Source organism: Schistocerca piceifrons, chromosome 3 (genome assembly GCF_021461385.2).
Source record: "Schistocerca piceifrons isolate TAMUIC-IGC-003096 chromosome 3, iqSchPice1.1, whole genome shotgun sequence".
Taxonomy (NCBI): domain Eukaryota; kingdom Metazoa; phylum Arthropoda; class Insecta; order Orthoptera; family Acrididae; genus Schistocerca; species Schistocerca piceifrons.
Genome location: NC_060140.1, coordinates 862,405,929 through 862,428,762, shown reverse-complemented (window position 1 = coordinate 862,428,762; position 22,834 = coordinate 862,405,929). Strand labels below are relative to the sequence as shown.

General features: G+C 53.6%; 1 protein-coding gene across 1 annotated transcript in view; it reads left to right on the top strand.

The window, feature by feature from the left end:
- The first annotated feature begins 357 nt into the window (after positions 1-357).
- Positions 358-22,834, top strand: part of LOC124789129 (uncharacterized protein DDB_G0285291-like) — a 37,764-nt gene continuing 15,287 nt past the window's right edge. The window contains exon 1 of the mRNA XM_047256419.1: positions 358-1,023. Within this exon, the coding sequence (XP_047112375.1) occupies positions 358-1,023 (666 nt within the window). The remainder of the gene's footprint in view (positions 1,024-22,834) is intronic.

The window sequence follows — 22,834 nt, the reverse complement described above, 5'->3', positions numbered from 1 at the left end:
AATTCGCAACGACACTATTTCTCGCCACTTGCGGCCATATGGCACTGTGTTATCTGTTGTGAAAGAGAAATGGTCGTCTGCGTACATTTTTCAAGTAGAGAACGGTGTGCGAAGTGTCAAGATGGTGGTTAGGCAGCATATTCCGTCTTTCGTTTTGGTAAACGGTCACCGTGCGTTTGTCACGTACAGTGGCCAGCCACAGACTTGCTCCTGTTGTAATGATGTAGGACATTATCGGCAGGATTGTCCGAAGCGAAAACGGCCTGTTCAGCTACCACTTGAGGCCAATTTGCAAGGAGCTAGTTTTGCTTCCGTCGCCGCTACGGTCATGTTCATCTTGCTGCCGCCGCGGAAGCGATGGATGTGTCTGCTTATGACCTTGTCTCTGCTCTTGCGACTACCGGCCAGGAATCATTGTCCGCCGTTTCGGAAAACGTGCCTGCTGTTATTCAACCGGTTGTGGGTGCTGTTGTGTCGGAGACAGTCTCTGACTCCGTGCCGCAGTCGGTAACTGATGTTGTTTCGCGCCCTATTTCGGACTCTGTTGCACCTACCGTGTCGCCGTCGGCACCCTCTCCTTCTGTGCCTGCGCCCGTCGTTGTAACCTCTGACGTTTCTGAGCCTATTCCTGTTGCGGAATCACGCGATGTTTTTGTGGAACCAAAACCGCAACGGGATGAAGCTCGTTCTCGGAGTTCCAGTAGGCAACGCTTCCTCATTGCCAGTAGCTCCCCTTCTTACGACGGGGATTTAACGCGAGGTGACCGTAGTCCGTCCCCGGTAGGGCGCTCCCCCGCCTCTTCTTGGGCGTCGCAACGCCGTGCCGCGCGGCGCGTCCTCGACGTGGAGCTACGGCCGCCTCAGGCTTCCGGCTCCGGGCGTCAGCTGCCGCGTACACGACAACAACAACAACAACAACAACACCCGCAACAACAACAACACCCGCAGCGTGCCTCCTCACGCCACGCATTGTCAGCTGATCTGAGTGTTGCAGCGCAGCAACGTGACGTTGCTGTGGTGGTGGTTGTTGGGATGTTTAAGGGGGACTAAACAGCGAAGGTCATCAGTCCCCCATTCCAAAATCAGGCGAGCCGAAAATCTACGGAGCAGATAAAAACCAAAGGGGGAGGAGACGTCCCCCCAGGCGCTAAAAGAACACACATGCAGCAAGAAACACTACAGACAAGAACACGACAGAGGAACATCAGACAGAAAGAAACAGACGAAAGGACGATGGCCAGAGACTGGTTGACTGACCATGAGAAAAAAAGGGGAAAGAATCAACCATCTGACGGCACACCAGAACAGCAACAGACACAAGAACAAAAGACACAGAAAGGGAAAGGCGCAGGACCTCCCTAAATCGAACCATAAAAACGACTACTACGGATAAAATGTAAAACATTGTCAGCCATGGAGGCATCGTCGGATAAAACCAAAGCCAAAGTGCCCGGGAGATTAAAAGATTGCCGGAGTGTGCGCAGTCGAGAACACTCCAGCAAAATGTGGCCGACCGTCAGCCGGGACCCACACCGACACAAGGGGGGATCCTCCTGATGCAACAGATGGCCGTGCGTCAGGTACGTATGGCCGATGCGCAGCCGACACAGGACCACCGAGTCCCTGCGAGAAGCCCGCAGGGAGGAACGCCACACGGCGGTCGTCTCCTCGACAGCCCGCAGTTTATTCGGGGCTGTCATGCCACGCCACTCAGCAGCCCACATCCCAATCAGCTTACGGCGCAACACCATCTGCTGGTCGCGAGCCGTAAGGCCGACCTCCAAAGCCGGGGCGTCAATCGCCCCTTTGGCCAGCCTGTCTACACGTTCGTTCCCTGGGATGCCAACATGACTGAACGACCAGAACGGGCAATGGCGGAAACAGACTCCTGAATGGAGGACACCAGAGGAGAGGAGGGATAGCAGCGGTCGATGGCCTGAAGGCTGCTCAGGGAGTCACTGCAGATGACGATGGACCCACCTGAGCAGAAACGCAGATGCTCAAGAGCGCGCATGATTGCCACCAGCTCTGCAGTAAAAATACTGCAGCCAGCCGGCAAGGAGCGTTGCTCAACATGGGCAGCGTGAGCAAAAGCGTAGGCAGTGCGACCATCAACCAGGGAACCATCCGTGTAGACAGGCTCACAGCCCGGAAATGACTCGAGGAGCGCAAGAAAACGGCGACGGAGGGCCACAGGCGGAACCGAGTCCTTAGGTCCCTGTGCCAAATCCAGACGGACGGACGGCCGGGACAAACACCAGGGAGGCGTAGGTGTACGGACCCAGAAGGGAGGCAGAAGAGGGAATGACCCCAGTTCTGACAGCAGGGACTGGACACGGACAGCTATGGAAAGCCCAGACCTAGGTCGCCGTTCGGGCAGATGGAGGACCATAGCAGGGAAAAGCAGGCGACGATTGGGATGATCTGGCGAGCAATGAACGTGGACAGCATAGTCGACGAGCAGTCGATGGCGGCGAATCCGCAGCGGGGGAACCCCGGCCTCTACCAGGAGACTATCCACGGGGCTCGTACGAAAAGCGCCAGTTGCAAGCCAGACCCCACAGTGGTGTATGGGGTCTAAGAACTTCAACACTGAGGGTGATGCAGACCCATATGCCAGGCTCCCATAATCAAGCCGAGACTGGACAAGGGCTCTGTACAATCGCAGCAGCGTGCAGCGATCCGCACCCCAAGACGTGTGGCTAAGGCAGCGGAGGGCGTTGAGGTGCCTCCAGCATTTTTGCTTCAGCTGAGTAACATGAGGAACCCATGTGAGCCGGGCATCAAACACGAGTCCCAAGAAGCGGCAAGTGTCCACCACGTCAAGCAGGTGGCCGTCGAGGTAAAGTTCAGGATGAGGGTGGACCGTCCGACGCCTGCAGAAGTGCATAACTCGTGTCTTGGCTGCAGAGAACTGAAAACCGTGAGTCAGAGCCCATGATGCTGCCTTCCGAACGGCTACCTGTAGCCTGCGTTCAGCGACTCCCGTAGTCGTGGAGCTAAATGAGATGCAGAAGTCGTCGGCATACAAAGAAGGAGACACTGACGACCCCACGGCTGCAGCCAGACCATTAATGGCCACTAGAAATAAGGACACACTCAACACCGAGCCCTGCGGGAGCCCATTTTCCTGTGTATAAGAAGAACTAGAGGCGGCACCGACTTGCACCCGGAAAGAGCGGTGCAATAGAAAGGTTTGAAGAAAAGCCGGGAGCCGACCACGAAGACCCCACTCATGCAATGTAGCAAGGATGTGATGCCTCCATGGGGTGTCATACGCCTTCCGCAGATCGAAAAATACAGCAACGAGATGCTGACGTCGGGCAAAGGCCGTACGGACAGCAGATTCCAGCCGCACCAAATTGTCCACTGCAGACCGGCCCCGACGGAAGCCACCCTGGAATGGAGCGAGGAGACCGCGCGACTCAAGGACCCAACACAAACGCCGCCCGACCATACGTTCGAGCAATTTGCACAAAACGTTGGTGAGGGTAATGGGACGATAGCTGTCCACCGCCAGCGGGTCTGCACCGGGCTTCAAGATGGGGACAATAACACCCTCTCGCCATTGCGACGGGACACGCCTTCGCTCCAAATGCGATTAAAGATCGCGAGAATGTGTCGCTGGCTGTCCCTGGAGAGATGCTTCAGCATCTGCGCGTGGATGCAGTCTGGAACTGGTGCTGTATCAGGGCAATCGGCGAGGGCAGTGAGGAATTCCCTCACGCTGAAAGGAGCATTGTACGTTTCAGAACGACGCATGTGGAATGAGAACGGTGTCCGCTCGGCTCGCTCCTTGAGAGAGCGAAAGGCGGGGGGATAAGATGCAGTCGCAGAGCTCTGAGCAAAGTGCGCGGCAAGCCGTTCAGCAATGGCGGCAGCGTCCGTGTAGACAGCGCCGACCAAGGAGAGCCCAGGGACATCCATAGGGGTCTGGTATCCATAAATCCGCCGGATCCGGGACCACACGAGTGAGGGGGAGACATGGGAGCCCAAGGATGAGACATACCTCTCCCAGCACTCCTGCTTACGCTGTGCAATAAGACGACGTGCCAAGGCACGGAGCCTCTTAAAGGCGATGAGGGTCTCGAGAGACGGGTGCCACCTATGACGCTGGAGAGCCCGCCGACGGTCGCGAATAGCCTCAGCAATCTCCGGCGACCACCAGGGTACAGCCTTCCTCCGAGGGAGGCCAGAAGATCGGGGGATGGCAGCCTCGGCCGCTGAAATGATGGATGTGGTTAAAACACGGACCACCTCGTCAATGTCACCCTGTGGGGGAGACTCAATGGCAGCAGCAGAAGTAAAAGCCGGCCAGTCTGCCCTGTGGAGAGCCCAGCGGGGCAGGCGCCCAGAAGAACGACTCTGGGGTAGTGACAAATAGATGGGAAAATGGTCACTACCGCACAGGTCAGGGTGCACCCTCCATTGGAGGGATGGGACAAGTCTGGGGCTGCAAAGAGAGAGATCGATGGCCGAGAACGAGCCATGGGCAACACTGAAATGCGTGGGAGCACCGGTGTTGAAGAGGCTAAGGTCGAGCTGAGCCAACAAATGCTCCACGGCCCGACCTTGGTCATCAGAGACAGTCCCACCCCATAGAGGGTTTTGGGCATTGAAATCGCCCAGAAGAAGCAGCAGTGATGGCGGGAGTTGAGCCAGCAGCGCAGCCAAGACATGTCGGGGGAGCTCCCCATCCGGAGGAATGTAAACAGAGCAAACAGTAATAGCCGGCGAGAGCTCAACCTTGGCAGCAACTGCCTCTAAAGGCGTCTGAAGGAGTACTGGCGAACTACAGACAGAGTGGTGAACAAAGAGGCAAACCCCACCTGACGCTCGATGACAGGCAGCACGGTTCTTATAGTATCCCCGATAACCGTGAAGGGCGGGGTTCCGCAGTGCCGGAAACCAAGTTTCCTGCAGAGCAATGCAGAGAACAGGGGAATCACTTAGAAGCATCCGGAGCTCAGGCAGGTGGCGGAATTAACCGCCGCAGTTCCATTGGAGAATGGAAGCAGGAAGGGACTGGGAGGGCGTGAATGCGACTAAGAGGCAGACAGCGCTTCAGAGCCAACTGCCGCCACTGGGGGAGAGTCAACTGAGTCCATAGGAGAGGCCCCCAAGGGTTCCGTGAGGGCGAGATCCGCGGCAGAGGCGAGGATCTCCACCTCATCCCCGGAGCCAGGACTATGTACAGCAGGCGGTGCTGAAACCGCCGGAACATCCTTCTTCTTGGACACATTCCGTTCCTTCTTCTCGCGTCTGCCCTTAGGGTGAGAGGGCTGGGAGAGCTTCTCTGAAGGAGCGTCGGAGGCAGACGCAGAAGCCCTACGACCAGCAGGTGGCGGAACCTTCAGCCACTGGTTGACATCTGGCTGGGAAGGAGGAGAAACGGAGGAAGGGAGAGCCCCGGGGGCCCCTTCCGCGAGAGAGGAACCGGCGGAGGCAACGCCGCCGGAGAAGGACGGGGAGGAATCGACCCTCCCGGTTGTCGAGCAGATGTCACTCCCGAAGTAAGCTTGGGGGGAGCGACAGAAGAGGGTTTGCCCCCAACTGCTAAGGGGGCAACAGAGGAAGGCTTGCCCCCAGGCACGAAGGGGGCAGACAGAGATACACGGCCCCGAGGGCCCACTGAAGGCGGCACAGATGAGGCGACAACCGTCGCTCGTGTGGGCAACGATAACGTGGCTGCAGCATAAGATGGTCGAAGGGAAGCAGGATAAAACCTTTCATATTTCAGTTTTGCCTCTCGATAAGTAAGCCGGTCCAGGGTCTTAAATTCCATGATCTTCCGCTCCTTATGAAGAACGGGGCAATCCGGCGAGCATGGAGAGTGGTGCTTCCCACAGTTGACACATACAGGCGGAGGCGCACATGGAGAATCGGGATGAGAGGGGCGTCCGCAATCTCGACATGTAGCGCTGGATGGGCAACGAGAGGACATATGCCCAAACTTCCAGCACTGGAAGCACCGCACCGGGGGAGGGACGTATGGCTTCACGTCGCAACGGTAAACCATTACCTTGACCTTCTCGGGCAATACATCACCCTCGTAGGCCAAGATAAAGGCACTGGTGGCCACCCTGTTAGCCTTGGGCCCTCTATGCACACGACGGACAAAATGGACGCCACGTCGTTCCAAGTCGGCTCTCAGCTCGTCATCGGATTGTAACAAGAGGTCACGATGGTAAATAATCCCCTGGACCATATTTAAGCTACTGTGGGGAGTGACGGTAACAGGGACGTCACCCAGCTTATCGCACAAGAGCAACGCTCGTGACTGGGCTGGGGAGGACGTCTTGAGGAGGATGGACCCATTCCTTATTTTAGACAACCCCGCCACTTCCCCAAACTTATCCTCCAGGTGTTCCACAAAAAACAGAGGCTTCGTCATAAGAAAGGAGTCACCATCAGTCCTGCTGCAGACAAGGTATTGTGGTATGTAAGGCTCCCCCTTGGCACTAGATCGGCGCCCCTCCCATGGCGCAGCCAACGGGGGGAACGACTGAGGGTCATATTGTGCAGCATCAAAGTCGACTCTACCACGCTTAGGAACGCTGGTGGTCGTGCGACCACCAGCTTGGTGTGATTTGTTGCGCTTCATTGCGCCACATCCGCCCAGATGCCACCTACTCCGAACGAGGGCTCTCCCCAAGGGCGCCACCCAGCCAAAGCAACGGGTACCTGGCCGATATCCCGTTGCCTGGAGTCCCTGTGTCCCAGACAAGATGGGCACATACTCCTTGGCATGCATGGGGAGGAAACAGCTCTGGCATCTGTAGTGCGATCCCTGCGTGGTCAGGGGGCTACCACCAAGAGGGTACATGACGACCCCACCACAACAGACTGGCTACCGTGCTGGATTTTAGGTGTTGAAAGGGTCCACAGTTGTCGTAGGCGCTAAGAAGGAGAGTGCGCACAAGGCGAGAAGGAGACAACCCAGAAGATGGTGGGCGTAGTCCCCCCCCACACGACAATAGGTAACATGCAAGATGGTGGAGCATGAGGGACCAATAGAAAAACACCACGTTAGGTGTCCTTCCCCAAATGGCACGCACTAACAACGGAAATTTGGAAGAAGAAAGGAGGTCAAACCCAAGAGGGGACCATCACAGAAGGCCGAAACGTTTCAGACTCCTTTTAGTCGCCTCTTACGACAGGCAGGAATACCGCGGGCCTATTCTTACCCCCGAACCCGCAGGGGGAAGTGGCCAGTTGTACAGGTTTATTCATAGCGGAAGCGAAAGTTGTAGTAAACACAGGAGGTTGCATGGCCTTAAAGAGCTTCTTGGCCTCACCATAGGGGATGCGCTTAGATGTTTTAATCTCCTGTATCTTCCGTTCGTCGAGACAGATGGAGCAGACCCGGCTCCAGACAGGGTGACTCCCAGAGCAATTCACGCACTTCACAGGCGATGAACAATCAGCTCCTTCATGGGCAGGCTGACCACATTTACCACAAGTGGCTATACGATTGCACCCCAACGTAGTATGCCCAAAGCACTGACATTTAAAACAGCGCATTGGGTTGGGGAAATATGGCCTTACTGGCAAACGTAAGAACCCCGCTTAAACATGCTCTGGGAGTCGTGCGCAACTGAACGGATTTGACTAGGTCCCCGTCGACTCGTTTCATAATATGCTGCACGTCAACAATACCTTCATCAGCCCATTCAGATTTTAACTCGTCTGTGGGGATATCCACCAAGTCCCTACATGTCACAACACCCTTACTGTAGTTCAGAGTGGAGTGGAGCTCGATCTCGATAGCGTACTCACCGAGACAGGTTGCTTTCCGAAGTGAAGCGACTTGACGGGAACTAGATGTCTCAACTAACAGAGTCGAATTGCGCAGTCGCTTCACAGATTTAAGTGTTCCTGCAATTCCCTCAAGACTCTTGTGGATGTAAAAGGGAGAAACCCACTCAAAGTTACCCTCCTTCCGTTTAATAATCAAAAACACATTCTGATTATCAGCATGTGCTCTGTTACGACAGTCTGATAAATGTCGATCAACACTAGGCGCTGGAGGACTCGCAGCAGGAAGTCGCTTCTTTGATGGGGTGTGTTTTCCTACCAGTGGACCACCCAAGCCACTGGTAGGGGGAAATGTAGAGGTCGAAGGGTCCATTGCGGTCCCACGAGCAGCTAGGGAACTAAAGGTCCGCTCAGACAGAGCCCCGCGTGCCTGAGTAAGCCTTGTACAACTGGTGTGCGGCAGGTGCCCCAGAGGTTGCCCGCTTGCGACTGTTCCACCTCAACTGCCATGCATCGCATAGGCGCGGAGCACACCGGAAGATTGAGGGGTTTTTATAGAGGTTGGCCTTCCTCGCAATCCAGGCGGTCAAGCCAAGATTACCATTCCCCGCAGCACACAACATTCCACCGCCGCACCATACGGTGGTCGCTGAAGCATGTCCGGGGGTTACGGTGAACAGGAGACTGGCGGCGCCGACCAGTCCCCAGCTCAGGACCCCGGGGTCGCCAAGCTCGTACTCAGCAAATGAATGCTGAGCCCCTGGGGTCGAGTCACCCTTGTAAGAAACTGGCTTTTAAGGACTTTTTACGAGATCACCACTGCCATGTTGCCTTTTTACAAGAGGTGACGCGCGATGCACTTGTCTTTCTACACGATTTTTGTGACTTTACTGTTATTGACAATATTTTACCAGATCACAGTACAGGAACTGCCATTTTAGTACGTTCTGACCTTGCTATTTCAAATGTTGCTATTTTACCTAATGGTCGTGCTATTAGTTGCACTATACTGGGCGTTGTATTTGTTAACGTTTATGCTCCGTCTGGGAACGATAAGCCGGCGAGGGCTGCTTTTTATGGTCAGGAATTGTGTGCGCTGTTACGCTGGAATGTGGACGCTTTAGTTGTAGGCGGCGATTTTAATTGCGTTTTAGATGTTGTCGATCAGGTGCCTCGTCCTAACATTTGTCGCAAGTTCGGCGACTTGATTCGCGGTTTTCAGCTCGTTGATACGTGGCGTGTTTTAAACCCTGACGTTACGCACTTTACTTATTTTTATCCCACGGGGCACAGCCGCCTGGACAGAATTTACGTTTCTGCCCCGCTTTCTGCCCGTATTTGCCGCACGGATATGTTTCCCGTGCTGTTTTCTGATCATTCCGGTTAGCTTTGTCAGCTTTTTTTGCCTAGATTTTGTGTTCCCAGACGACAGACTCTGTGGAAATTTAATTGTGCTTTATTAAACGACGCCCATTTTGTGACGTGTTTTACCAATCTGTGGCACAAATTAATCCGGACTAAGCTAGATGACTGTGGTGTGCTGGAGTGGTGGGTCGGGGAGGCCAAGCCGGTGATCAGGCGGTTTTTAATGGATTTTAGCCGCGAGGCGGCTCGGTGGCGTCGCGCTACGGCCCGCTTCCATCAGGCGTATTTACAAGACCTCGCGCTGCGCGTGACGTCACAGCCTGCCTTGCTGCCCGCTTTTAAGCAATTCCAGCTTAAGTTTCTCGCCGATTTGCGTGCTGTTAGTGACGGTGTCGTCGTATGCAGCCAGCCTGCGGGGGTTGTGATTGGCGAACCTTTGTCGCTTTATCATTTGCATAGCGAACGACGGCGGCGCGCCCGTCTGCACATCAGTACCTGGAAAAAGTGCGCCGGTGGACGGACTACTGTCCAGTCCGACATTGAGCGGGATATTTTTAGTCATTTTAGTTGCCTTTTCCGTGCGCTGGATGTTGATTGTGATGCGTTGCGGGATTTTTTTACAAGTCATACCTCGTGTTTTAACTCGTACGGATAGGACGCATTTAAATGCCGCTTATGTACCTGAAGAACTGTACGACGCTATCCGACGAAGCCCTCAGTGTAAATCGCCTGGTGCCGACGGCATTCCTGCTGACTTTTATTTGAAATTTTATGCTCTTTATCGTGATGTTTTTGTGGCTCTTTTAAATGAAATACGGGATGGTGCTGTTATCCCTGCTGCGTTTGAGGAGGGGGTAGTGACCTTAGTACCTAAATCGACTGCGTCGCCCTGTATTGAAGCTGTTCGGCCGATCACATTACTTACGCTGACTTTAAGATTGTGACGCGCTGTGTGGCTCAACGCCTTAAAGTTGTTTTACCGTCGGTCCTCAGTGACAGTCAATCATGTGCGGTGCAGGGTAGAAACATTTTTGACGCCGTTCTCGCCTATCGCGATTGTATCGGCTTTGTTAAAAGTGCGCGAATACCGATGGCTGCAATATTATTAATTGATTTCAAAAATGCTTTCGATCGCATTAGCCATGTATACCTCCGTCATGTTGTTGTGCGGATGGGATTCGGTCTTAAGTTTACGACTGTGGTAAAGCATCTTTTACAGAATGCGACGTCACCAGTTAGTGTCAATGGCCGCTTGACGCCGGCTTTCCGTGTTGGGCGCTCGGTGCGGCAGGGGTGTCCCCTTTCGATAGCCTTTTTTTCTGTAGCCTTAGATCCATTGCTGCGAATTATCGGCCGCGAATGCCGAGCATTCAGATAGGAACGGACCGCCTCATTTGCAAGCGATACGCCGACGACCTTGGTATTTTTCTTGGCCATTCTGATGACGTTGACAATTTATATGGCGCACTGCAACGCTTTGAAAAAGCCACAGGTGCCATTGTCAACCCTGCTAAGACTGTTTGTTTGCCCCGCGCACGGTCCTTACAGCGGAACTGGCTCTGTGTCCGCGAACAGCAAAAAGTCCTGGGCGTGCTTTTTTCTTCTCACTCGCAACGGATGGAAGCGCTTAATTGGCGGTCCACGCTGCATAAGGTGCGTGCCGTTGCCAAGATCTATGCGGCTCGCACGTTGGCGCTTCGTGATGAGGTGGCCTTGATCAATACTAACATTCTGGCCAGGGCGTGGTATCTCGCGCAGGTCCTTCCACTGCCTCGGCAATTGGAACGTGCCTTCAAGCAGGCGGTGTATTGGTTTTTATGGCGAGGTGACATTTTTAAGGTCTCGTATGACATCTGTAATCTTAGCCCAAGAGATGGTGGTTTGGGGTCTAGTAGATCTTCGCGCGAAGTGCTCTGCTCTCCTTTGGAAACGGACCACCGTTGTTATGGAGAGGGCCCCGAACGGTACCACTGCGGCGATCTTCAATATGTATCGTCCTCCATCTGCGGCGGCGCCGGTGAATGTCTCGCACATTACCTTTTTTCTTAATTATGTGCGTCGCTACTATATGGAAAACAGCTACCTGGAGCTCAGTGACGTTCCCAGCCTTCGCGTCTGCGACATCGTTTCTGCTTTCCGTGGCTCTACTGTGCGTTGTAAGTGGGAGTATCGACTACCGTGGTATAACTGGGTCGCGGTATGGAAAAATCTTGCCAGCAATGTTCTTCCTCCGTCTGTACACGCCGTGTGGTACAAGGTTGTGCATCGTACCTTCCCTACGAATACGAAGCTCCACTCCATTAACCTCATCTCGTCTGGAGCTTGTGAATTGTGTGCTGTGGAAGATACGTTTGAACACCGTTTTGTGTGTGGCCATTATTGCAGTGTTTGGAATATCGCCAGAGATATGGTTCGCCTTATCAATCTGGTGGATACGCGTTTGTCTTGCCGACCGACGCCTTAATCCCTGAGTGCGCCGCCTACCCGAATACTAAGAAGAATGCCACAGTGTGGCTCCTGGGTCATACCGTTTTTGCATTATTTACCCTGAAATTGACAACCGATTTGGACTATCTTACCTACTTATGGACTCAGCATGAACAAACTGAAGCTATGCCTGGCTATTGTGCTAATTTCGCGAATTTTTTGAATGTTGCTCTTGCTCATGCTTTTACGCGGATGTCGGTGGCTACTTAACATGTTTTGATGTTCTGGTATACTTTTCTACGCTGACTGCTCAAGCTGTGTTTTCAAGGAACGAACAATTATAGAACTACGTGTAGTCAGAGGAACTCTCCTTTTTATTTTTGTGTTCTTTTTCTTTTCCCGTATAGTTTACCTTCTCCTTGTTTCTGATTATATTTCTGCTGTGGGCGTCAGCAATTTCCTTTCAGCAGTACTGCCTTTCTCATGTACGTCTCCCATGTGGCGGCAGTGATATTTTTAGTGTTTTTCTCGTATTGCCATGCAGTGAGTTTCCTTTCTCCTTTTAGTTTTACTTCTCCACTTGATGGAGTTTACTCCTCAGCTTCCCTGGTGTGGAACTTTCCCGGTAATAGTGCAACTGAGGAAGTGGATTTTTTTCTCTTCATATAATTTCCTATACTGGATCCTTGTTTTCTTCTGATCGAATAATTATCTCCAATTAGAGGATTTCATGGATTATGGTTTTTTTCTTTGCCCCTGCCGCATTTTCCCGACGGACGTCGACAATCTCATGGATACCAACGGGGGATACTGTTTCTTTTTCGTTCGTTCGTCGTGGGACATGGAGTCAACAGCACCTTTATAGCTCATGAAGCTCGCCAATAGAAGGCGTTTTGTGGAGAGCGGCAAGGCCGGGTTATAAGGGGAGATGGGAGGCCATTAAAAACAAAAAGAAAAAAAAGGTGCTGTTGGCTCCCCTTCACATTTGTTTCTTTTTTTGGCGCCACCCCTGCCAGCCCTGTTTCCATACCACCTTTCTGTTGTGACAAAGATACTTCGTTAAGCGTTTTGAACTACTGTAATGACCATAAGGTACGAAATTCTAGTAATTATCTCAGTTTGGGGGAGAATGTGCTAACCAAATTCGCCAGGAAGTCTTTGAAAACGACAAAACAGTACGAATCGGCAGATATGTTCTGAAATACGTCAGCGCCTGTTGCTCTGTAGTGGTGTACAATTCCTAGTTCGATATGTAATCATAAATTTATTCTTTACTCGTCTCATCTCCTCCTGCAGACGTTTATCATGCTTGCGCTGTTATATGGGCCACGACCCGAGCGGCAGCGAGCGGCAGTCGAGCAAAGTCGGGGACAGGGATAAGAATGGCGCAAATGCACTGCAAATTACTCAAACATCTCGTGTGAGGCGAGGCGAGGAAGCTCACATCGCCAGCAGTGGCGCCCTCCAGCGCGACACTGCCACACCCCGCACAGGCCATACGCGTTGTTGATGCTGCAGATATGAGTACCGCTCCCACACTGTGTCAAGAACTTGCCGCGCTGATTACTGCTGCTGATTTGTGTGATACTTGGCGACATTTCCACCCACGTCGCACTGTATTCACGCACATCTACAACACCGGGGGGCAGTCGCCCTGACCGTATTTATGTTTCTCGCGCCCTCTAGGATGCTCTCCGTCGTGTTGACGTGCTCCCCGTGGCGTTCGGTGATCACTGTGGCTACGTTTGCGATGTGCGGCTGCAGGGTGGAGCTGCGGCTCCTGTCCCGCGCGTTTGGAAGCTAAATGTCACTCACTTGCCGAAGGACGGTTTCCGACGGGCTATTACGGCTGTGTGGGAATCTTGCGTTCAAAAAGTTGGCAATTACCCGTCGTCGCTTGATTGGTGGTTGGCGTTAGCTAAGCCTCAGCTACGTCGTGCCGCGCAAGCGTTCAGTCGCGGAGTCGTACTGGAGGAACCGTACGCTCGATTTTTACCAGCTGTGTCTTAGGGATGCCTTCGACGCCCCTATTGACCAATGTGGTAACCTCCGTCTGCGGCTCAATCGCATTAAGAGCAAGATTCTGGGTATTCCTCGCGCAAGGGCGAAAGGTCACGTAGTCCGTAGTCGTTTTTCGGGCGCCGTTGATGAGGAGCATCCGACCTTTTATTTGGCGAAGGAGAGACGCTTGGCGTCTACGAAACGTGTTCGGAGTTTGTTAACGGATGATTGTGATCGCCTCAGTTGCAGGCGGGATATGGTTGCTCACGTCACTGCTTATTATTCCGCATTGTTTTCCAACTATGATGGTGATGGCATCGCCACTGCCGCCTGTTTAGACGAGCTACGTTGTTTTTTAACGGACGACGATCGCGTCGACTTAACTGCAGCGTTGTTGCCACACGATGTTTTTTTGACATTGAAGGCGTGTCCAAAAGGGAGGTCTCCAGGGCCCGACGGTTTACCGACGGAATTTTATCTCACCGTCTGGGATATTATTGGGGGCATGTTCACTTCATTGATTAACGAAGTCCTTCGTGGTGTGGCAGTGCCCAGCCGTTTTATGGACGGTAGGGTGGTGCTTATTCCTAAGAAGGAAGGAGATTGTCGCGTCCAAGACCTGCGGCCTATCACCTTATTAAATGCCGAATATAAGATCGTTGCGAGGTGCGTGGCTGACAAGTTGAAATCTGTAATGGATAAGGTTATTGCTGCTCCTCAGTCGTGTGGAGTACGGCGTCGTAACATCTTTACTGCGGCTTCTGCATACAGGGACGTTGTCTGTTCAGCAGCGGCTCCTGGTACCTCCGCAGGAATCTTATCCATTGACTTCGCCAACGCCTTTGATCGTGTCAGACACGACTACCTCCTTCAGGTCATGTCGCGCATGGGTTTTGGTCTCCAATTTCTGGTAGTGGTACGCAACTTACTTACGGGAGCTCGGTCGGTTGTCATAGTAAATGGCTGGCCGACCGTGCCGCTTCCGATACGTCGTTCTGTTCGGCAAGGCTGTCCGTTGTCGATGTTTTACTTTGTGATTGCCATCGATCCACTGCTGCGAGCTCTCGACCGTACACTCCATGGGGTACGAATTGGCAATGTGTCGTTGCGGTGTTCAGCTTATGCTGATGATGTGGGCGTTTTGTGGCGCATACGGCGGATATTGATGCAACTCGAGCTTTATTGGAACGTTACGACCGAGCTTCTGGTGCCCGGATAAATGCACGGAAAACTGTGCTCCTTCCACTGGGATTGCACGGTGTTGACGACCGAAGGCCCTGGTTCCGCGTTGTTTCACACGAAACCATTTTGGGTCTCGATGTTACTGCGTCACCGCAGAACATGCAGGCTCGGAACTGGCGGTCACTCCTTACTGGTATTCGCATTCTTTGTCGCACACATGCTTCCCGACGGCTCAGTTTGCTACAAAAAGTCGACCTCATTAACACGTTTATTCTATCGCGGGCATGGTACTTTGCGCAGCTGCTCAGCGCCCCGAAATTGATTGCACGTTCCATTTCACGTGTTGTATATTGGTTACTGTGGCGTCATGAAATTTTTAAAGCGTGGGTGTCGGTTTGTGTCCTTGACAGATCCTTGGGAGGCCTAAGACTTGGGCGGCGTTGCATGTCAACCGCACAGCTGCGTTGCAGACCAGCTGTCCGGGTGGCACCACAGCTGCTTTATTGGAGATCGGTCGGCCGGCGTCTGAGCGCGCCCCTGTTCCCGTCGCCGACATCCCGTATCGTTTGTCGTTCGTGCGAGAATACTATCTCACTCGCAGTTTCGTTTTAAGAACGGCTAACGATCCACACCGTACCTCGACCTGATGGGACGGCCGCTGGTTGACAAGTTGGAGGTTAGCTTCCCTACCGTGAACCGGAAACAGGTGTGGGCGAACATCAATGATAGCGTGTTGCCAACCGACGCTTCGGCGTTGTGGTTCAAGTTGGTGAACAACACCTTACCGACCAACCAACGCCTCGCCGACATCCACCTCATCGCCTCGCCCAACTGTGGCAGGTGTGGCGCGCCTAACACCAGGGAGCACCGACTGCAGTGTCGGGCTGTCGCAGACGTGTGGTCGCTTTGTCAGATCACGCTCGCACTTATTCACAGAACTGTACCGGCAAATGTCACCGTCGATTCCGTTATTACCCCTGATTTTAAGTATTTTCCACGTGCAAGGCATACAACTACTTTATGGTTATTTGGACATATCGTTTACGCCCTGATTGATCTGGAACTGTCTGATGCATTTTCTTATTTGGCATATATCTGGGATTGTTTTGTGACGGCGAAACGTAAAAAGACATACCGCGCAGATTTCGCGAACTATTTGAATGTATCGATCTCTCACACTAATACAAAAGTTCTGCGACTTTGAATTTTCTTTCATTCATTTATTCATTAGTATGATTCTCTTTCAATTTTTTTCCCCACTTTGGACGCTTTGGCGTCTTGTTTGTGGTACTGACATACACATTTTCTTTCTCCATTTAAGGTGACGCAGTTCGGGTCGTGTGTTACCTCAATGTGTAAATGCTTATTACTGCCACGACTATTATGTTTAGCTTATGTGCCTGTTTTTCTCAGCCACTTTGTTTTTACGAGTGCAGTGTCGCCTGTTTATGTGTTCAGTTTTTTTTTTGTGGTATGTTATTGCCAGGTACTTTAGTTTTCATTTTTTTCTTGCAGCGTGGCGAGCTAAATTGCCCAATATTTTAATTTTATTTTTTGTGTGATGACCCTGCATATATGTTTAGCTATTTTTCTGCGGCATAATAAAGCCGGGTACTTTCATATTCCATTACTTTTTTTTTTTGAAGCGTGGCGAACTTACAGCCTAATATTTCACATTTATTTTTTGTGGCGGTGATCCTGCATTAAAAAAAGAAAAATGCACCGGTTCTCGTCAAAAAAAAAAAAAAAATAAAAAATACACCGGTGCTCGTCCGATCACCGAAGTTAAGGAACATCGGGCCCACTTAGTACTTGGATGGGTGACCACCTGGGAACACCAGGTGCTGTTGGTTCCTCTTCACATTGTTTTCGTTTTTTGCCGCCATCCCTGCCAGCCCTGTTTCTATACCACCTTTCTGTTGTGACAAAGATACTTCCTTAAGCGTTTTAAACTTCTGTAATGGTGGTGGTGGTGGTGGTGGTGGTGGTGGTGGTGGTGGTGGTGGTGGTTGTTGGGATGTTTAAGGGGGACTAAACAGCTAAGGTCATCAGTCCCCCATTCCAAAAACAGGCGAGACAAAGTCGTGGAGCAGATAAAATCCCAAGGGGGAGGAGACGCCCCCCCCCCCAGGCACTAAAGAACACAAGTTAGGCAACGAAAACTACAGAAAAGAAGAGTACAGACGAACACCAGACAGAAAGAAACAGAAGAAAAGAAGATGGCCGGAGACTGGCTGACTGACCACAAGAACAAAAAAGGGAAAGAGTCAACCATCCGACGACACACCAAAACAGCAAAAAATATTGAGAGACGCGAGGACAAAAGACACAGAAAGGGAAAGGTGCAGGACCCCATAAATGGAACCATAAAAAGGACTACCACGGATAAAACGTAAAACATTGTCAGCCATGGAGGCATCATCGCATAAAATCAAAGGCAAAGTGCCCGGGAGGTGAAAAGACTGCTGGAGGGCGCACAGTCGGGGACACTCCAATAAAATGTGGGCGACCGTCAGCTGGGACCCACACCGACACGGGGGGGATCCTGTGTCAGGTAGGTATGGCCGATGCGCAGTCGACACAGGATTACAGAGTCCCTGCGAGAAGGCCGCAGGGATGAGCGCCACACATCGGTCGTCTCCTTGACAGCCCGCAGTTTATTCGGGGCTGTCATGCCACGCCACTCAACAGACCACATCCCAAGCACCTTACAGCGCAACACCATCTGCTGATCGCGAGCCGTAAGGCCGATCTCCAAAGCTGGGGCGTCGATCGCCCCTTTGGCCAGCCTGTCTACACGTTCGTTCACCAGGATGCCAAAGTGACCTGGCGTCCAAACAAAGACCACCGAACGACCAGAGCAGGTAATGGTGGAAACAGACTCCCGAATAGAGGGCAGCAGGGGAGAAGAGGGATAGCAGCGGTCGATGGCCTGAAGGCTGCTCAGGGAGTCACTGCAGATGACGATGGACGTACCTGAGCAGAAACGCATATGCTCAAGAGCGCCCAATATGGCCACCAGCTCTGCAGTAAAAATACTGCAGCCAGCGGGCAAGGAGCGCTGTTCAACATGGGCAGCGTGAGCAAAAGCGTAGGCAGTGTGACCATCAACCAGGGAACCATCAGTGTAGACAGGCTCACAGCCCGGAAATGAGGCGTGGAGCGCAAGAAAACGGCGACAGGGGGCCACAGGTGGAACTGAGTCCTTGGGTCCTTGTGCCAAGTCCAGATGGATGAACGGCCGGGGCAAACACCAGGGAGGCGTAGGTGCACGGACCCGGAAGGGAGGCAGAAGAGGGAATGACCCTAGTTCCGACAGCAGGGACTCGACGCGGACAGCTATGGAAAGCCCAGACCTAGGTCGCCGTTCAGGCAGATGGAGGACCACGGCAGGGAAAAGCAGGCGATGATTGGGATGGCCGGGTGAGCATTGCACGTGGACAGCATAGTCGGCGAGCAGTCGATGGCGGCGAATCCGCAGCGGGGGAACCCCGGCCTCCACCAGTAGACTATCCACGGGGCTCGTACGGAAAGCGCCAGTTGCAAGCCGAACCCCACAGTGGTGGATGGGGTCTAACAACTTCAACACTGAGGGTGATGCAGACCCATAGGCCAGGCTCCCATAATCAAGCCGGGACTGCACAAGGGCTCCGTACAATAGCAGCAGCGTGCAGCGATCTGCACCCCAAGACGTGTGGCTAAGGCAGCGGAGGGCGTTGAGGTGCCGCCAGCACTTTTGTTTCAGCTGAGTAAGATGAGGAACCCACGTGAGCCGGGCATCAAACACGAGTCCTAAGAAGCGGCAAGTGTCCACCACTTCAAGCAGGTGGCCGTTCAGGTAAAGTTCAGGATGAGGGTGGACCGTCCGACGCCTGCAGAAGTGCGTAACTCGAGTCTTGGCTGCAGAGAACTGAAAACCGTGAGTCAGAGCCCATGATGCTGCCGTGCGAACGGCTACTTGCAGCCTGCGTTCGGCGACTCCTGTAGTCGTGGAGCTAAAGGAGATGCAGAAGTCGTCGGCATACAAAGAAGGAAACACTGACGACCCCATAGACGCAGCCAGATCATTAATGGCCACTAGAAATAAGGAGACCCTCAACACCGAGCCCTGTGGGACCCCATTTTCGTGTATATAAGATGAACTAGAGGCGGTACCCACTTGCACCCGGAAAGAGCGGCGCAATAAAAAGTTTTGAAGAAAAGCCGGGAGCTGACCACGAAGACCCCACTCATGCAGTGTAGCAAGGATGTGATGCCTCCATGTGGTGTCATACGCCTTCCGGAGATCAAAAGATACAGCAATGAGATGCTGACATCGGGCAAAGGCCATATGGATAGCAGATTCCAGCCGCACCAAATTGTCCACTGCAGACCGGCCCCGACGGAAGCCACCCTGGGATGGAGCGAGGAGACCGCGCGACTGCAGGACCCAACACAAACGCCGCCCCACCATACGTTCGAGCAATTTGCACAAAACGTTGGTGAGGGTAATGGGATGATAGCTGTCCACCACCAGTGGGTCCGCACCGGGCTTCGAGATGGGGACAATAACACCCTCTCGCCATTGCGACGGGAACACGCCTTCGCTCCAAATGCGATTAAATATCGCGAGAATGTGTCTCTGGCAGTCCCTGGAGAGATGATTCAGCATCTGCGCGTGGATGCAGTCCGGTCCTGGTGCTGTATCAGGGCAATCGGCGAGGGCAGCGAGGAATTCCCTCTCGCTGAAAGGAGCATTGTATTTTTCAGAACGACGCGTGTGGAATGAGAACGGCGTCCGCTCGGCTCGCTCATTTAGAGAGCAAAAGGCGGTGGGATAAGATGCAGTCGCAGAGCTCTTAGCGAAGTGTGCGGCAAGCCGTTCAGCAATGGCGGCAGCGTCCGTGCAGACAGCGCCGTCCAAGGAGAGCCCAGGGACACCTATAGGGGTCTGGTATCCATAAATCCGCTGGATCCGGGACCACACGAGCGAGGGGGAGACATGGGAGCCCAAGGATGAGACATACCTCTCCCAGCACTCCTGCTTACGCCGTGCAATAAGACGACGGGCCAAGGCACGGAGCCCCTTAAAGGCGATGAGGGTCTCTAGAGATGGGTGCCGCCTATGACGCTGGAGAGCCTGCCGACGGTCGCGAATATCCTCAGCAATCTCCGGCGACCACCAGGGTACAGCCTTCCTCCGAGGGAGGACAGAAAAACGGGAGATGGCAGCCTCGGCCGCTGAAATGATGGACGTGGTTAAAACACGGACCACCTCGTCAATGTCACCCTGTGGGGGAAATTCGATGGTTGCAGTGGAAGTAAAAGCCGGCCAGGCCGCCCTGTGGAGAGCCCAGCGGGGCAGGCGCCCAGAAGAATGACACTGGGGAGTGACAAATAGATGGGAAAATGGTCACTACCACACAGGTCACGATGCTCTCTCCAGTGGAGGGATGGGACAAGTCCAGGGCCGCAAATAGAGAGATCGATGGCCGAGAGTGAGCCATGGGCCACACTGAAATGCGTGGGAGCACCTGTGTTCAAGAGGCTAAGGTCGAGCTGGGCCAACACATGCTCCACGGCCCGACCGCGGTCATCGGAGACAGTCCCACCCCAGAGAGGATTGTGGGCATTGAAATTGCCCAGAAGCAGCAAAGGTGGCGGGAGTTGAGCCAGCAGCGCAGCCAAGACATGTCCGGGGAGGTCCCCATCCAGAGGAATGTAAACAGAGCAAACAGTAATAGCCGGCGAGAGCTCAACACTGGCAGCGACTGCCTCTATAGGCGTCAGAAGGGGTACTGGCGAGCTACAGACAGAATGGTGAACAAAGAGGCAAACCCCACCTGACGCTCGTTGACAGGCAGCGCGGTTCTTATAGTATCCCCGATAACTGCGAAGGGCGGGGGTCCACATTGCCAGAAACCAAGTTTCATGCAGAGCAATGCTGAGAACAGGGGAAACACTCAGAAGCATCCGGAGCTCAGGCAGGTGGCGGAAATAACCGCCGGAGTTCCACTGGAGAATGGAAGCAGGAAGGGACTGGGAGGGCGTGAATGCGACTAAGAGGCAGACAGCGCCTCAGAGCCAACTGCCGCCAGCGGGGGAGAGTCAGCTGAGTCCATAGGAGAGGCCCCCAAGTGTTCCGTGAGGGCGAGATCCGCGGCAGAGGTGAGGATCTCCACCTCATCCTCGGAGCCAGGACTATGTACAGCAGGCGGTACTGAAACCGCCAGAACGTCCTTCTTCTTGGACACATTCCGTTCCTTCTTCTCACGTCGGCCGTTACAGTGAGAGGGCTGGGAGAGCTTCTCTGAAGGAGCGTCAGAGGCTGACGACGACGCAGAAGCCCTACGACCAGCAGGTGGCGGAACCTTCAGCCACTGGCTGACATCTGACTGGGAAGGAGAAGAAACGGAGGAAGGGAGAGCCCCGAGGGACCCATTCCGCGAGAGAGGAACCGGCAGAGGCAACGCCGGCGGAGGAGGAGGAGGTGGAGGAGGAGGAGGAGGAGGGGGGGATCGAGCCCCCCCGGTTTTGGAGGAGATGTCACTCATGAAGTAAGCGTGGGGGGAGCGACAGAAGAGGGTTTGCCCCCAACTGCTAAGGGGGCAACAGAGGAAGGTTTGCCCCCAGGCACGAGGGGGGCAGACAGAGATACACGGCCCCGAGGGCCCACTGAAGGCGGCACAGATGAGGCGACAACCGTCGCTCGCGTGGGCGACGATAACGTGGCTGCAGCTTAAGATGGTCGAAGGGAAGCAGGCTACAACCTTTCATATTTCAGTTTTGCCTCTCGATAAGTAAGCCGGTCCAGGGTCTTAAATTCCATGATCTTCCGCTCCTTATGAGGAACGGGGCAATCCGGCGAGCATGGAGAGTGGTGCTCCCCACAGTTGACACATACTTGCGGAGGTGCACATGGAGAATCGGGATGAGAGGAGCGTCCACAATCTCGACATGTAGCGCTGGATGGGCAACGGGAGGACATATGCCCAAACTTCCAGCACTGGAAGCACCGCATCGGGGGAGGGACGTATGGCTTGACGTCGCAATGGTAAACAATCACCTTGACCTTCTCGGGCAAGACATCACCCTCGAAGGCCAAGATAAAGGCACCGGTGGCCACCCTGTTAGCCTTTGGTCCTCTATGTACACGACGGACAAAATGTACACCACGTCGTTCCAAGTCGGCTCTCAGCTCGTCATCGGATTGTAACAAGAGGTCACGATGGTAAATAATCCCCTGGACCATATTTAAGCTACTGTGGGGAATGACGGTAACAGGGACATCACCCAGCTTATCACACAAGAGCAACGCTCGTGACTGGGCTGGGGAGGACGTCTTGAGGAGGATGGACTCATTCCTCATTTTAGACAACCCCGCCACTTCCCCAAACTTATCCTCCAGGTGTTCCACAAAAAAACAGAGGCTTCGTCGTAAGAAAGGAGTCACCACCAGTCCTGCTGCAGACAAGGTATTGCGGTACGTAAGGCTCCCGCTTGGCACTAGATCGGCGTCCCTCCCATGGCGCAGCCAACGAGCGGAAGGCCTGAGGGTCATATTGCGCAGCATCAAAGTCTACTCTACCTCGCTTAGAGACGCTGGTGGCTGTGTGACTACCAGCTTGGTGAGATTTATTGCGCTTCATTGCGCCACATCCGCCCAGATGCCACCTACTCCGAACGAGGGCTCTCCCCAAGGGCGCCACCCAGCCAAAGCAACGGGTACCTGGCCGATATCCCATTGCCCGGAGTCCCCGTGCCCCAGACAAGATTGGCACATACTCCTTGGCATGCATGGGGAGGAAACAGCTCTGCCATCTGTAGTGCGATTCCTGCGTGGTCAGGGGGCTACCACCAAGAGGGTACATGACGACCCCACCACAACGGACTGCCTACCGTGCTGGATTTTAGGTGTTGAAAGGTTCCACAGTTGTCGTGGGCGCTAAGAAGAAGAGTGCGCACAAGGCGAGAAGGAGACAACCCAGAAGATGTTGGGTGTAGTCCCCCCCACACACGACAATAGGTAACATGCAAGATGGTGGAGCATGATGGACCAATCGAAAAACACCACGTAAGGTGTCCTTCCCCAAATGGCACGCACTAACAACGGAAATTTCGA